Genomic DNA, 16,356 nt, shown 5'->3' with positions numbered 1-16,356 from the left:
CTTGTTCTGGGTCCTCAAAATTCAGTTCCACAAGCTACATACAGGCCAAAGGGTGAATTATACTTAATATATAAAAGGGTCTTGCATATCACTAATTATAAAAAGTATCTAACACATATTGAGCACTTTCATGTGCCAATCACTGGACTAAGTATTCAAATGCATCATCTCATTTAATCCTCACAGTTTTTATTATAATCAGTATCAATTTCACAGCTAAGAAAACCAAAGCACTAAGTGATTAAGTGACTTGCCCAAGATCAAACAGATAATAAATAAGTGGCAGAGGGAGAAGTCACACTCACCAAGTTTCAAGACCGTGTTTTTGCTGCTGTACCCTGCACTTCAAATCCATGATATGAACATTACACATGTTGCGTGCGTGCGTGTGTGTGTGTGTGTGTGTGTGTCAGACAACAGACCAGGTAGGAAAAAAGGTTCTGGGATGCCCATGGGACAGGGAAGGTCATGCCTAAGAGCGATGGAACCCCTAGTGTGTTCTGGGGCAAAACTGCCCCAATTACACAGCTTCACTGGCCTCTACAGACCCAGGGCACAGCCCAACAGGTAAATGACTGACCACATCAGAGGCAAAGGCTTTTGCTTTTGCTTTATACCACCTCCAGCCTGCCACTCAGATTTCTATTGGGTATTGGAAATAGAAAATGAACCACTAGAAAATCCAGTGAGAGTTCCTTCATCTGTACAATGGGAATAATAACAGTACCAACTCACAGAATTATTATAAGGAGTTGATATGTATAAAGTGCTTAAAAAAGTACATGGCATACAGTAAGACTCAGATACATGTTTCTTAAATAAATGGTGAAGAGCTCACCTAAAAACCTCATATTAAAAGGCGAGAGGGATCATGAACCATGGAGGAAAGTCGAACTGTTTTAAAAATTCGAAGTGTGAGAAGGAGATCGAGAGAGAGCAAAAGGACAGACTGAAGGCCAGAACCAAAGAGTAGAGCTTGGAGATGGACTCCAGGTCAGTTCGTCACACTTATACATCTTCTTCTTGCTGGCTAGAACACTTGGCCATTACCACTGTCACAAATATTCTGTCAGCTTTTTTTGTTTCTGTGTAGGATACTGTACTAAGTTACCTTAGTTGGTAACAACCTGGGGCAATATGGCGAGTGTTATGGGTTTGATTCTCTTTCAGGTCAGTTAATTTCATTAAATTTAGTCCACACACATTAGTCCCTTAGTGTGTGTCTAATATCGTTCCTGGTGCTATAGAGAAAAGGAGATCAATATAATTAAGACCTAGTATTTGCCTTCAAGAAGCTGACAATCGTATTGAGAAGCCAAGAAATAAAATAACTAGAGGAAATGTATTATAATGGTTAAGAACTTGGTTTGGAATCAAACCTACATTCAAATCCCAGCTCTACCATTTACTGGCTGAGTTGACTCTGGACAAATCACTTAAAATATGTGATTCAGAAACTTCCCTGGTGGTCCAGTGGTTAAGACTCTGCGCTTCCACTGCAGGGGGCATGGGTTTGATCCCTGGTCAGGGAACTAAGATCCTGCATGCCCCACGGCATGGCCAAATAAATAAATAAATAATAAAATTTTCAAAAATAAAGAAAAATATATGTGATTCTGTCTCCTCAGTAATAAAATGGGGCTAATAACAGTATCAACTAAAAGAGTTGTTGAGAGAATTTAATGAGGTAAGACCATGTAAAGTGATCAACATAGTGCCTAGGACATAGTAAGCACTCAATACATGATAACTATTATAATCCTTAATAAAGCAAGGTAAATGAATATCACATTATTATTCACAATGACAAATGAAGTTATTAAAAAACCCTCATCAAATGACATATTTGAATTTAGCACTTGATTATAACCAAGAATCAAAAGACATGGAACAGATGAAGTTCTCTGAGTGCCTGGAAAGGAAAATTCATAGAACGAAATTCTCAAAGGAAATTATAAAATAGTTTGAACTGGACAAAAATTAAAATACGATATGCCCAAATGGGTGAGATGCTTATAACATGAAATTCTTATATTAGGAAAAAAGTATGGTCTCAAAGCAGTAACCCAAGATTCCACATTAAGAATCCAAGAACAAGAAGAGCAAAATAAACCCAAAGCAAGCAGAAAGAATGAAATAATAAAGAGCAGAAATCAATGAAAGTAAAAACAAAAACAATAGAGAAAAATCAATGAAATCAAAAGCTTGCCTTTGAAAAAGGCAATATAATTGAGAAACCACTAGGCAGAATGACATGGATAAAAGAGAGAATGCAAAAGTTATCAAAATCAGGAAGGAAAGAAGGGATATCACTACAGTCCCTCAGGAATTAAAAGGATAATAAGGATATACTATGAATATTTCTATGCACATAATTCAAGAACTTAGAACAAAATGGAGAATTTCCTCTAAAACTCACCAAAGATGAAATAGATAACCTGCACAGTCCAAACCTTGCCATTTGTGACAACATGGATGGACCTTGAGGGGATCATGCTGAGTGAGGTAAGTCAGAAAGAGAAAGACAAATTACTGCATGATCTCAATTATATGTAGAATCTAAAACAAACAAATAAACAAAATAACAAACTCATAGATTCGAAGAACAGACTGGTGGTTGCCAGAGGGCAGGGGGTTGGGGGTGGGTGAAATGGGTGCAGGTGGTCAAAAGGTACAAACTTCCAGTTATAAAAGAAATAAGTCATGGGGATGTAATGTACAGCATGGTGATGATAGGTATTGTGCCATATTATTTGAAAGTTGCTAAGAGGGCATATCTTAAAAATTCTCATCATAAGAAAAAAAGATGCAACTATCTGTGGTGATGGATATTAACCAGACTTATTGTGGTGATCATTTCACAATATATACAAATATCAAATCATTATGTTATATACCTGAAAGTAATATAATGTTATATGTCAAGTATATCTCAATAAAAAAAGAATCTGTAAAAAAAAAAATCTGTAAAAAAAAAAAAGAATCTGTAAAAAAAAAATCTTCAGAATAAGACTCAGATGGCTTCAGTGATCAATTCTACCAAGTATTTATACAACCTGGTCCAGAAAATACAACAGAAGCAAGCACTTCTCAACTCATTTTATGAGGCTATTATTACCCAGATACAAAACCTGGGGGGCAGGGGGAGGGGAGGTGGGAGGAGGAGGAAGAAGAGGAGGAGGTGGAAAACTAAAACTAAACTAATATCCGTCATGAACACAGACCCTAAAATCCTCAGTAAAATGTTAGCAAATCTAATGCAGCAGTATAAAAGGAACACTACTCTACGACTAAGTGGGGTTTGTCCCGGTAATGAAAGGTTGGCTTAGTATCTGAAATTCAATTAATGAATTCTACCAAATTAACTGTGTAAAGAATAAAAAAGTATATGATCATATCAACTGATACAGAAAAGGCATTTGTCAAAATTCAACATCTATTTATGATAACAAAAATACCAACAAACTAGCAATAGGAGGGAACTTCCTCAACCTGATAAAGGACATCTAAAAATTACTATGCCCAAAATCATACTTAATGATACTGAATGCTCTCCCCATTAACATCAGGATCAAGATGAGGGTGCCCACTCTCAGCACTCCAATTCAACACCATGCCAGTAGTCTTAGCCAGTGAAATAAGGTAACAAAAATAATAGAGATTGGAAAGGAAGAAATAATACTATCTCTGTTTGCAAAGAATTATTATATTTATAGAAAATCCCAAGGAATCAACAGGAAAGTTCCTAAAACTAATATATGATTTTAGCAAGGCTGCAGGATTGCAAGGTCAACACACAAACATCAATAACATTTCTACACAATAGTGGGGTAAAACTGGAAACCAAATTTTTTAAAATATATACTATTTACATTATCTTCCCCAAAACTGTAACACTTAGGTATAAATCTAACAATATATGTACAGAATCTGTACACTGAGAACTGCAAAAGGGTGATTAAAGAAATCAGAGATCTAACAAATAAAAAGACATACCATGTTCAAGGATTAAAGGGCTCATCATAAGAAAGATGTCAATTCTCGCCAAAATTATCTATAGATTCAATGCAATTCTGATCAAAATCTCAGCAGGATATTTTGTAGATACAGGCAAACTGACTCTACAATGTATATGAAAGGGCAAAGAAAGAATAGCTAAAATAATTTTGAAAACGTAGAAGGTAGACGAAAGAATCACACTACCTGACTGTAAGCCTTATTATATAAAATTATAGCAATCAAAACAATGCAATCTGGCCAAGAAAAGACATATCAAGCGATGAAACAGAATAGCCCAGAAATAGACCCACACGGATAGATTTTGATTTGATTTGATTTTTCATCAGATTTGGAGGCCAGAAGGCAGTGGGGCAATGGGCAGATATATATTCAAAGTGCTAAACAGGGGCTTCCCTGGTGGCGCAGTGGTTGGGAGTCCGCCTGCCGATGCAGGGGACACGGGTTCGTGCCCCGGTCTGGGAAGATCCCACATGCTGCAGAGCCACGGCTGCTGAGCCTGCGCGTCTGGAGCCTGTGCTCCGCAGCGGGAGAGGCCACAACAGTGAGGCCCATGTACCGAAAAAAACAAAACAAAACAAAACAAAACAAAGTGCTAAACAGGTGTGTGTTGGAGGGGGGTGCTTGTCAACCAAGAATCCTATATCCAACAGAGCTATCCTTCAAAACTGAGAGAGAAATTAAAGACATTTCCAGAAAAGCAAAAACTGAGGGAGTTTGTTATGACTTGACCTGCCCTGCAAGAAATGCTAAAGGAAGTCCTGCAGGTTGAAATGAAAGAACACCAGACAGTAACCCAAAGCTGTATGAAGAAATAAAGATCTCAGTAAAGGAAAATACATGGGCAATTATAAAAGCTAGTACTAGTGTAACAGCAGTTTGTAACTCTAATTTTGTCTACATGATTTAAGAGATTAATACATTTTTAAAAACACAATTATTAGTCTAAAAGTTAGTGTTACTGTAACTTTGGTTTGTAATTCCACATTTTGTTTTCTACATAATTTAAGAGACTAATGCATTTAAATAGATTAAGTTTGGAGGCATACATGTATAAAGATATAATTTTGTGACATCACTAACTGAAAGGGGTAGGGATGAAACCGTAAAGGAGCAGAGTTTTGTATATTATTGAAATTAAGCTAATAAATTCAATATAAAATGTTATAACTTTAGGATGCTAAATGTAATCCCCATGATAACCACCAAGAAAACTGTTGGAGAATATATGCAAAAAGAAATGATTAGAGTATTAAATTGTTACACTACCAAAAAAAATCAGCTAAACACAAAAGAGGACACTAATGCAGGGAATGAGTGACAGAAGGTTATAAAGCATATAGAAAACAAATAGCAAAATGACAGAAGCCCCTGCTTATTAGTACTAACTTTAAATGTAAATGGATTAAACTCTCCAGTCAAAAGACAGAGATTGGCAGAAAGGATTAAAAAGAAAATATGATTCAACTGTATGCTGTCTACAAGAGACGCACTTTAGATCCAAAGACAGAAGTAGGTTGAAAGTGAAAGGATAGAAAAAGATATTCCATGCAAATGGTAACCAAGAGAGCAGAGGTGGCTATAATAATATCAGACAAAATAAACCATCAATCAAAAGAGTTTACAGGACTTCCCTGGTGGCGCAGTGGTTAACAATCCACCTGCCAGTGCAAGGGACACAGGTTTGATCTCTGGTCTGGGAAGACCTCACATGCCACAGAGCAACTAAGCCCGTGTGCCACAACTACTAAGTCTGCACTCTAGAGCCCACGCACCACAACTACTGAAGCCCGCACGCTCTAGGGCCCGCACACCACAACTACTGAGCCTGCGTGCTGCAACTATTGAAGCCCACGCACCTAGAGCCCATGCTCTGCAACAAGAGAAGCCACCGCAATGAGAAGCCCGCGCACCGCAACAAAGAGTTGCCACCACTTGCCACAACTAGAGAAAGCCTGCGTACTGCAACGAAGACCCAACACAGCCAAAAAATAAATAAAAATTTATAAATAAATAAATAAATAAATGTCTGCCCAAATAAAAAGAGTTTATAAGACAAGGAAGAAAATTATTTACTAGTAAAAGGTTCAATACAGCAAGAAGATATGACAATTATAAACATGTTGGTACCTGATAACAGACCATCAAAATATCTGAAGAAAAAATGACCAAGTTGATGGTAGAAATAGACAGTTCTACAATAATTGTTGGAGACTTCAATACTCTACTCTCAGTAACAGATAGAACAGTCAGACAGAAGAAAAGCAAGAAATTAGAGGGCTTGAACAGCACAAGAAACCAACTAGATCTAACAAACATATAGAGAACACTTTACGCAACAACAACAAAATTCACATTCTCTCAAGTGCATTTGGGACATTTCCCAGATAGACCATATGTTAGGTGGCAAACTAAGCTTCAACAGATGTTAAAAGATAGATATTACACAAAATATCTTCTCTAACCATAACAGGATGAAGTTAGAAATCATTAACAGAAGTACAGTTGACCCTTGAACAACACGGGCAGGGGGTGGTTTAGGAGCACCAATACCCCAAGCAGCAGATATCTGCATATAACTCTATAGTTGGCCCTCCATATCCGAAGGTCCACGTTCACAGATTTAACCAACCACAGATTGTACAGTATTGTAGTATTTATTGAAAAAAATCTGTGTATAAGTGGACCCATGCAGTACAAACCCATGCTGTTCAAGGGTCAACTGAAAAATGGGAAAATTCACAAATTTGTGAAAATTAAATACATTCTTAAACAATCAATGGATCAAAAAAGAAATCACAAGGGAAAGTAGAAAATAAAATGCAAATCAAAATCATAATAAGATACTATCTCACACCATTAGAACGACTACTATCAAAAACAGAAAACAACAAATGTTGGCAAAGATATGGACAAATTGGAACTCTTATACACTGTTGGTGGGAACGTAAAATGGTACAGCTGCTGTGTAAAACAGTATGGCAGTTCTTCAAAAAATTAAAAATAGAATTACTATATGATCCAGCAATTCCAATTCTGGGCATATACCCAAAAGAATTGAAAGCAGGGGTTCTCTGGGATATTTGTACACTGATGTTCATAGCAGCATTATTTACAATAGCTAAAACATGGAAGCAACCCAAGTGTCCATCAACAGGTGAATGGAGAAACAAAATATGCTATATACATACAATGAAATGTCACTCTGCCTTAGACATTGTGACACATGCTACAACATGGATGAACCTTGAGGACATTTTGCTAAGTGAAGTAAGCCAGTCACAAAAGAACAAATACTGTATGATTCCACTTGTATGAGGTACCTATCTAGAGTAGTCAAAATCGTAAAGACAGAAATGCTGGTTGCCAGGGACTGGAGATAGGAGGTAATGGGATTTATTGCTTAATGGGTACAGAGTTTCAGTTTTTGCAAAATGAAAAGAGTTCTGGAGATGGATGGTGGTGACGGTTGCACAGCAACATAAATGTACTTAATGCCACTGACCCCGTACACTTTAAAAAAGGTTAAGATGTTACATTTTATGTTGTGTATTTTATCATAATAAAAAAAGATCTCATAGAACTGTATGCCAAAAAGTCAACTCTACTGTATGATAATTAAATAAAATTCAAAAATATATGAGAAGCAAAACACTCAACTCTCCCAGCCTCAGCTTTTGCACCTACAAAATAAGTGATCCTAGATTCTAAGCCTTTTAAATAGTGCTTTTTCCCTCTAGTTTTAACACTAAAATTTTCCAACATACAGAAAAGTATAAAAATAATATAAAAGGAACCTCTGCGTCCAGCATCCCACTTTAATAAATTTGAACATTACTGATTTAGTTGAAGTTCCATGTAACCTTCCTGAATACCATTCATCTCCTCGACTCCCTAACCAGATGGAGCCTTTATTCTGAAGGAGTTGGAGTCCTTCCTATGTTTTTTTTTTTTTCTTTGCGGTACACGGGCCTCTCACTGTTGTGGCCTCTCCCGTTGCAGAGCACAGGCTCCGGTCGCGCAGGCTCAGTGGCCATGGCTCATGGGCCTAGCCGCTCCGCGGCATGTGGGATCTTCCCGGACCGGGGCACGAACCTGTGTCCCCTGCATCGGCAGGCGGACTCTCAACCACTGTGCCACCAGGGAACCCCCTTCCTATGTTTTTATACATTATTACATTTGTATATATCCACAAACTATATACATTGTTGTTTAATGTCTATCCCATTAAATAAATGATAAATGATATACTCTGTGTGTGTGCGTACACATGCATATCCATCCCCTTCTGCAAATTACGTTTCATTCAACATGGCTTCTTCTAATTGTCCATGTTAACACACTTAGTCTGTTTTTCACTGCTGTATATTATTCAATTATATGAATATATTAGAAGTTATTTATACATTGTCATGTTGATTGACGTCTGGATCGACTTTTTTCCCTTCAGCCAGGAACTACGTTAAGATTTGCTTTCTGTAATTTGTATTATAAAAACAATAGATATATTTCTATCATCCCAGAGCCTAGGGTCCTTCCACTCTACTTCTGTTTCCGTAAACCCTTGGTCTCAGAGTATATACGTTTTGCCCGCTGTGTGAGGCCCCACAGCACAAGCCTGTCATGTAGCAGGGAATGCAGTTAGGATCTTACATCTTTGAACTCACTTATCAGAAAGCATGCCAAAAGCCGCTGAATCTAGGTGGAGGTCATAACCGTGCTTGGTGTACCGCCCTGTTCACCTTTCCAAAGGTTTGAAAAATTTCAGAATAAAAGTTGGAAAATAAAAAAAACAAGTAAAGAAAACCAAACAAGTACAACAGGAAGGCTTGGCTGGCTTTGCCTGTGGGCACGAAGATAAACTTCCTGGTTGCAACTGGTGGTTTCCCGCTTCCTTGTTCTGGACCAAATGGGGCTACACAACTGCAGGGGCTCCAAAACCTTTCTTCCTGTGAATTTCATGACGTTGGCCCAAGGCCCAATCTGGAAAGTGCCCAACTAATGAAAAGGGTTACTTCTCCGAAGGCAGTTTTCATTCTGAAATTCTACTTATCTGCATGAAAGCAATTTTCCTTCCCTGGGATCCTAATTCTAACAGTTAGGTTAGTACACAGATGGTGAAGCCTAAGGACAAGGATAATTCTATATATTATTAACACCTATTGATTACTGAGTCTATGTTAGGTTTCACGCTAAGAGATTAACATGGATCATCTCTCATCTAATTGTCACCACCAAGGAAGTAGTTACTATTCATAGCCTTCTTTGACAAATGAGGAAATAGATGCTAAGATTTAAGCCTTGCTCCGAAGGCTTAAGAAATAGCAGAACTATAACCTGAAGCCATCTACTTCCACTGCTCTCAAGATTCCACAAATCACATCTATCCAACAAACCAAATGTCGAATAACAGGGCACGGTTTAAATACATATTATGTCCATTCAAATGATGAAATACTATGCAGTCATTAGAAATCATGTTTAGAAGAATATTTAATGACACTGGGAAACAATCACAGCATATTAACTTTTACTATATTACAAAGTAGCATGTATAAAATAATCCCAATTTTGTTTTTCATAATGGGCATATATACACAGAAGACTGGGAGGAAATTATACCAACATATTAATGGAGGAATTATCACTTATTCTTATTTTCTTCTCTATTGTTCTGTAACGCTTGATGTTTTCCTTATAGTGACTGGATTATTTTTATAATGAGAATGAAATCTCTATTTTTTCTTTTCTTTTTTTTTCCTTTTTCTCTCTCTCTCTCTCTTTTCTATTTTTTTTGGCCGCACCGTGCGGCATGCAGGATCTTAGTTCCCCGACCTGAGATTGAATCTGTGCTCCCAGCAGTGGAAGTGCAGAATCCTAACTACTAGATCGCCAGGGAATTCCCCCTACTTTTTCATTACCCACTGAACAGCTCCTACACAGCTTACCCAAACCTTATCTATTATCCTGTACTGTTTTTCCCTCCTGGAATTACTTTTGCCCAATAATTAGCACAGTAGATTCTGAACTTGGCTTCCAAAAGGATCAGGTGTGCTGACAAAGTACGAAGAGGCCCAAAACGATCAGTCCCCGCTCCTCTGCTGAGAACTCCTTTTCATGCTTCCCCAGATGGGAAAAGTCATCTGTATCTCCGGCCTTGCTTTTACCGGGAAATTGTGTACATTCAAGCACATGTTGAAAGCAGAACAGCCCAACGAGGGAGAAAAAAAGGACAAAAGCAGTCCCTGCTCCAAAAGCCTTCAGAGAGACTTCAGGAGAGAATTTGGGGAGATGAAAATACTGAATCAGAATCTGTGGGCCAGGGACTTCCCTGGTGGCACAGTGGTTAAGAATCTGCCTGCCAGTGCAGGGGACACAGGTTCAAGCCCTGGTCTGGGAAGATCCTGCATGCCATGGAGCAACTAAACCCATGCGCCACAACTACTGAGCCTGTGTGCTGCAACTACTGAAGCCTGTGCACTCTGGGGCCCATGCTCCACAACAAGAGAAACCACCGCAATGAGAAGCTCGCACACCGCAACGAAGAGTAGCCACTTGCCACAACTAGAGAAAGCCCGCATGCAGCAATGAAGACCCAACACAGCCAAAAGTAAATAAAATTTAAAAAAAAAAGAAAGAAAGAAACTGTGGTCTAAGACTGTAGAAGTCAAAAATTCCCAGGAGAGAACAAAACTGAATATGTACACGTGGGGAGAAAGGCTGCTTCTGCTGTGTATGGAAGGGGAGGGGAGACCCGTGAACAGTCTGAAAGCTTCTTCCCTCTTCCATGCATTAAGGGAGAATATGTATAGTTGCAGGCAGCAACGTGGCAGCGGCTCAGAGGACCGCAGACACCAGAGCAGCTTCCGTATCAGCAAGGAAATCGGTGTCCTTGAATTGCTGTTTATTTACTACGGATTTTAGGTTTCCAGTATCTTTCCCTTTGAAATCTACAGCATTCATATGTACGGCTTCCTCTCCCATGCCAAGAACAGTCTTAATAAAGCTGCCCAGGTCAGAGACAGTCTCTCAAACACCCTTTTCAGTCATGAGTCCAAAGCTAGACCAAAAAGCAGCTACCTCTGAGGTGAAGATGCCAAAAGGCTGCTCCTTTGGGGGTTCCAGAGCAGCGGGTCTGTTGAGCACTAGGAAAGGGGGTGCTGAGACGGTGAAACCACTAAGACAGCAGCTTCAGCCTGAGCCCACCTCATGAACTCAGGACAGTCCTAGAGACATGAGTCTCCCTGGGGAGAAGACTGCTGTTTAAAAATTTGAGTGTATAATAAATGGGATCTAGAGAAAGAGAGGGTCACGGGGCTACTGAACTCTCATAATACCATGTGGCCCCAAGGCCAACAGGGCATCAGTCTTGCAATGCCAAGATCACATGTCAGGCTGTCGTAATTGCCCTCACGCGCCCCCATGCTTCCCTCACCTACCTTGGCTCACACCCGGCCTCCAGACCTCTTTCCATCCAGCAATGCACCCCTGCTCTCTGTAGCACAGATGAAATTTCATCTCATCTCCTTCAAAAGCCTCTCCAGATTGAGTCAGCAGACACTCATGACCAAATAATACTGCTTGCATCACAGGTCCACTCCCTTCCATGGGTACATGAAAATAAGCAGATTTAAGGGGTTCAGCGTTGGGAGGTGGGGGTGCCCGTACCCTACACTTCCTGAGGCAGAGGATGTAAACCAGCTCTGGGCTATGCACTTTTCTTACCTGGGGTGGGGTAGGGGAAGAGTTCTCTGCCACGGGTGCTCACAAGACAGCTAAGTTGGCTGGTCACAACCCAAAGCTAGTCACTCCCTTTTCCTCCATCTATTCCTTCAAAATACCCCAGCTCAGAGACAGGAACGTTCCAAAAGGCTGGCTTCTCGAAGAGGTTCCTAGGCCCTTGTGAAACCAAGAATTCCATCCTTTTCTAAAGCCAGTTTTCAGCTTGCTTTTCGGCATCCTGGCTGCTAAGAGGCTACTGGCACTCAGAGCCCTCTATGGTGGCGGGATCCATGGAGACGGGGAAGGGGGAGTGAAAGCTAGCTACCAAGTGATGACGACTTCTTCCTTCCAACAGAGAGCACGAAACTCCGAGCTACCCAGCGCTGCCCAAGGCTGCCCTGGCCATGCCTGCAGGTCACATGACTGGTGGGCCTTCAGCACCAAGCCCGCCTTTCAGGTGCAACAGAGAGCTCTTAGATGTCCTCCGACTTCAGCTTCAGATGGGGCACGACCATATAAATGGATCTGGATATGCTAACTCTGCTCTAAGAACAGCATTAAACACACCAGAGACCTGCTTCCCCCAGGGAGATGGGAGGCCACGGTTAGACTTCAGTCTCTTTCCAGGTCTTAGAAACGCTGAGGGCTGCCAAGGCTAGAGCTGGGAAGTTGGAGAATGTTTTCCACACCACTGAGAGAAATGTGGCTTGGGGTCCTGAGAGCAGCATTGTTTCCAGAGGCGAAGGGCCCAGGTCTCCAGCTGACAAGTAAATCCTAATGGCACAAGAATCTTGGAAAGGAGGTGCAGCAACAGCTGACTCAGACGAGCGGCTGTTCCTTTTTATCCAGTGAACCTGGATAAACTAGGATAAACTAGAAACTAGGAGTTTCTAGCCTTGGGAAGACACCAGATCATCTACAGGAAGCATCACCAGTCGCCAAGAAGGAGGGACTGGCTGGCTTTTCAGTTGCATCTGATATGAACACTTGTGACAGCTGCAGAGGTTCCCCAAGCCTCGGGAGGAGAAAATCCCCGCTCTGATCGTTATGCCAGAAAGTGTGACTATAAACTCTGGGTATCTCTATCCCTAAAGAGCATGGGATGATATCACCAGGATGAACTGCAGCTTTCCAGAACCCCACCCCACTCCAACTATGATATTCCTTTTAAATACTCGAGAAATCTGCCTCACTGCCTTTGAGCTTTGAGCAAAGTCCCTGTACACATGGAATTTCCTCTTCCCTCCTCCTCTCTTTCTGTGTGCTAGATTGAATGGCTCTAAACGCAGGGTCAGCAAAATATGGTCCTCCTGTTACGTTTGGGTCAGGAGGGGGGTGATTTGTGTGGTAAAATACACATAATATCAAATTTACCATCTTAACCATTTTTAAGTGTATAGTTCAGTGGCATTAAATACCTTCACAGTGTTGTGCAACCATCACTGTCATCCGTCTCCAGAACTTTTTCGACCAGTCCTCCTGTTTTTGAAAAGTTTTATTGGAACACAGCCAAACTCATTTGTATACATACAGTACTGTCTATGCTGCTTTCATGCTACAACAACAGGTATGTAGTTAAAACACAGATCATATCACCTACAACATCTAAAACATTTATTATCTGGCCCTTCATAGGAAAAGGTTGCCGACCACTGCTCTAAACCAAAATATAGGGAATTCCTCGGCAGTCCAGTAGTTAGGACTCTGCGCTTTCACTGCCAAGGGTGTGGGTTTGATCCCTGGTCGGGGAACTAAGATCCCACAAGCTGCACAGCGCGGCCAAAAATTAAAATACATATATATTTATACACACACACGTATATACATACATACACACACACTGGATTTCTAGTTTAAAATAGCATTTGCTTAACCACCACTAACACAGCCTCTCCCAGCTTTCCACTAAAATACCTATCAAGATACAGAAAATGAGAAAACTCCCCCAAATTACTGAAAACTTAGACTAATGGCCATCTTGTTACAATTATCTGGAAGAAATCTCCATTAACAATAAACCTAAGGCTGAAATGAGAAAAAAACAACCTGGGGCCAATTCGTGCAGCAGAAACCTGAAACGAGATAGTAAAACACCGAGACCTTACAGCACTGTCAGCCCCATGGCTTAGCAATGGAGAGTTCATCTAGGAACCAGCAAACTGGACAGCCATGCCTCCACTACAGGGCTACTGTTTGCAAGGAAAACCAACAACTCCCAAAGCTGGTCTATATCCATTTGGAGACTCCTCCCACACACCAAAAGGGCTGAAGTGATGGCTTTGGTACTGTCACACTGCATTCTGGGAGTGGGAGACTTCCCAAGTAAAACTCAGGGACCAATGCATGTTGGAGGCTGTAGTTTTTCACATACTTTATATGTTCAGCGTGTCAGAGAATCTAGTAGTAGGACTAAGCGATTCTATATGCGTCTAGCAGAACCCACCAGATGAAGTTGCTAGACACTGGGAAATGGGTTGGAAGCTCTGTGCATCAAACTGGCCACCAGGAGTGGAGCTGAGAAGGGGTTCTAACCAATACCAAAGAGAATATGAGGATACTCAAATGAAATCCACATGCCCTGTGTCTTTAACAAAGAATAAATAAATCTTCCTTCTAATATGCATAAACATACCCCCAAAGACAGCATGCTTCCTATGAAAACCTCTAGCAGCAGAAGGGAAATGTGTATCATTCTGAAGACTTGGAGGAAGCACAAAAGTCTACATTTAGTGTCTGAACCAGAAGAAATATTTTAGAAGATGGCATCCTCAAGAGAACACAAGAAAACATGGACTCTGTGAAACAGGTATAGAAAGCCACTGGAATCAAAACATATTGAGAAGGAAAGACACCAAACTGGAGTGAAGAGAAAGCTCAGCAAACCAAGGAAGAATTACAAAGAAATATTGTTGCAGCAGAATTAAATTTCACATTGGAGATGGCAAAGAGCAGAATCTACCAAATTCATAGTATGGTGGTCAAATCTGAACCTCTCCCAAGTATGCAGAGGAAAAGGAAAGCTGACCTTAGAAATCCAACAAAGGTTGTTATTAGGAAATCTATTAATGCAACGCACCAAATGGGGAGGTCAAAGGAGAAAACCCAAATGAACCTCTCAATAGATTCTCAAAAAGCGTTAGCTAAATTCAGCAAACATTCCTGATTTTAAAAGGGGGGGTTGATAACTTAAGAATAAATTCTTTAACATTATAAAGGATGTTTAATCTTAACCAACAAACAACATGAGAGTCAACAGAGAAAACACTAGGAACATTTCCACTAAAATCAGAAACAAGGCAAGAATTCCGGCCAGTACTACTATTATTTAACATCGTCCTGGAAGTTCTAGTTAATACAATCAGACTTGAAAAAAGTTGCTCTTTGAAGGGAGATAAAGTTATCATATGGAAGTTGATACTATTAATTTCCAAAATAATCCAAGTGAAGCAACTGAAAAACTACTAAAAGAGTTAAGCATGGTGGCCAAATATAAAATAAACATATAAAAAAATCAAAATCTTTCCTATGTACCAGTAATAATTAGTTTGAAAATATAATAAATAAATGATACCATAAACTACAAACTGTCCAGGAATGACGTTGATGAGAAATCTGCGGGATACACCATCCACACACACACCCTAGAATAAATTAAGAAATCTACCATATGTCTTTTCCCGGATAGAGAGACTCACTATGGTAATGACATTAATGAAATTTTAGGTTTAAAGTAATTCCAATCAAAATAACAGTATTTGGAGGAAGAGTCTGACAAAAACATTTTAAGTTCATTTGGAAGGAAAAAATGGTTCGGACTAGCTATGAAAAAAGTGTGAGTAAAGGAACAGTCTGGGAAGAATGGTGAAGAGAAATCTGGCCTGCTGGCTGTTACAAATACAAGAGTCTGAAATTGGTGGCAAACTCAGCAGAGACATCGATGGGATAGTATAACAAGCCACCCAAATAAACCCTAGTTTATCAAAAGCATTTGGTAAAATACAGAACCATTTCCGTTTAAAATATCTCCAAGTAAATGTGGAGACTATTTAAATATAATAGACTATTTGACAAATACCAACAGCAAATATGGAGGAACACCATTTCTATTTGAAATTAGTTATAGACAGAGTGGCCCACCAGCATCATTTTTATTTAACGCTGTCTTTGAGTTTCTAGCAAAAACAGAAGAAAATGAAATAAATGATATAACCATTGGAAAGAAAAGATAAAACTAAAATGAAAGTTACCAGAACTAACAAAACAATTAGGTAAGATAGCTAGATATAAAAACTATTTTTAAAATTAATAAACTTTTTCTATTCTAGCAAGAGGCACTTAGGAACGGAAAGGAGGATAGTATTCCACTCATAACAAACAAAAAAGTCCCTAAATCTTTAAGAATAAATGTATCAAGAAAGGCATAAAACAAGATCTGAGCAGATGGAAAGAAATGCCATTTCTTAGACAAAAAGAGCTATAGGTTTTAAAAAATCAATTCTTACAAAACTGAAATATAAATTTAATGCAATTCTAATTAGAATCCCAATAGGGTGGGGTTGGGAGGGCTGAATAAGTGATATTAAAATGTGCAGAAAAGAAAAAATACCGAAGAATAGC

The 16,356-nt window shown here is 39.6% G+C and overlaps 1 protein-coding gene across 16 annotated transcripts in view; it reads right to left on the bottom strand.

The window, feature by feature from the left end:
- Positions 1-16,356, bottom strand: part of TMEM164 (transmembrane protein 164) — a 179,465-nt gene that overhangs the window by 83,770 nt on the left and 79,339 nt on the right. For 2 of the 16 annotated variants that reach the window (XM_049705244.1, XM_049705243.1), the window contains exons 3-4: positions 13,158-13,218; positions 11,457-11,618 (exon numbers count right to left, since the gene is read on the bottom strand). The exons of 10 other annotated variants lie outside the window; for them this stretch is intronic. In XM_049705244.1, the coding sequence (XP_049561201.1) occupies positions 11,457-11,491 (35 nt within the window). In that variant the 5' untranslated portion in view covers positions 11,492-11,618; positions 13,158-13,218. Of the gene's footprint in view, positions 1-11,456; positions 11,619-13,157; positions 13,219-16,356 lie in introns of those variants that run through there. 4 more of the 16 variants (XM_033408827.2, XM_033408826.2, XM_033408829.2 and 1 more) reach the window with 3 other exon arrangements.

The sequence above is a fragment of the Orcinus orca genome, chromosome X (genome assembly GCF_937001465.1).
Source record: "Orcinus orca chromosome X, mOrcOrc1.1, whole genome shotgun sequence".
Classification (NCBI taxonomy): Eukaryota; Metazoa; Chordata; class Mammalia; order Artiodactyla; family Delphinidae; genus Orcinus; species Orcinus orca.
Note: the sequence above shows the minus strand (reverse complement) of the source record. Positions and strands in the feature narration are given on the sequence as shown.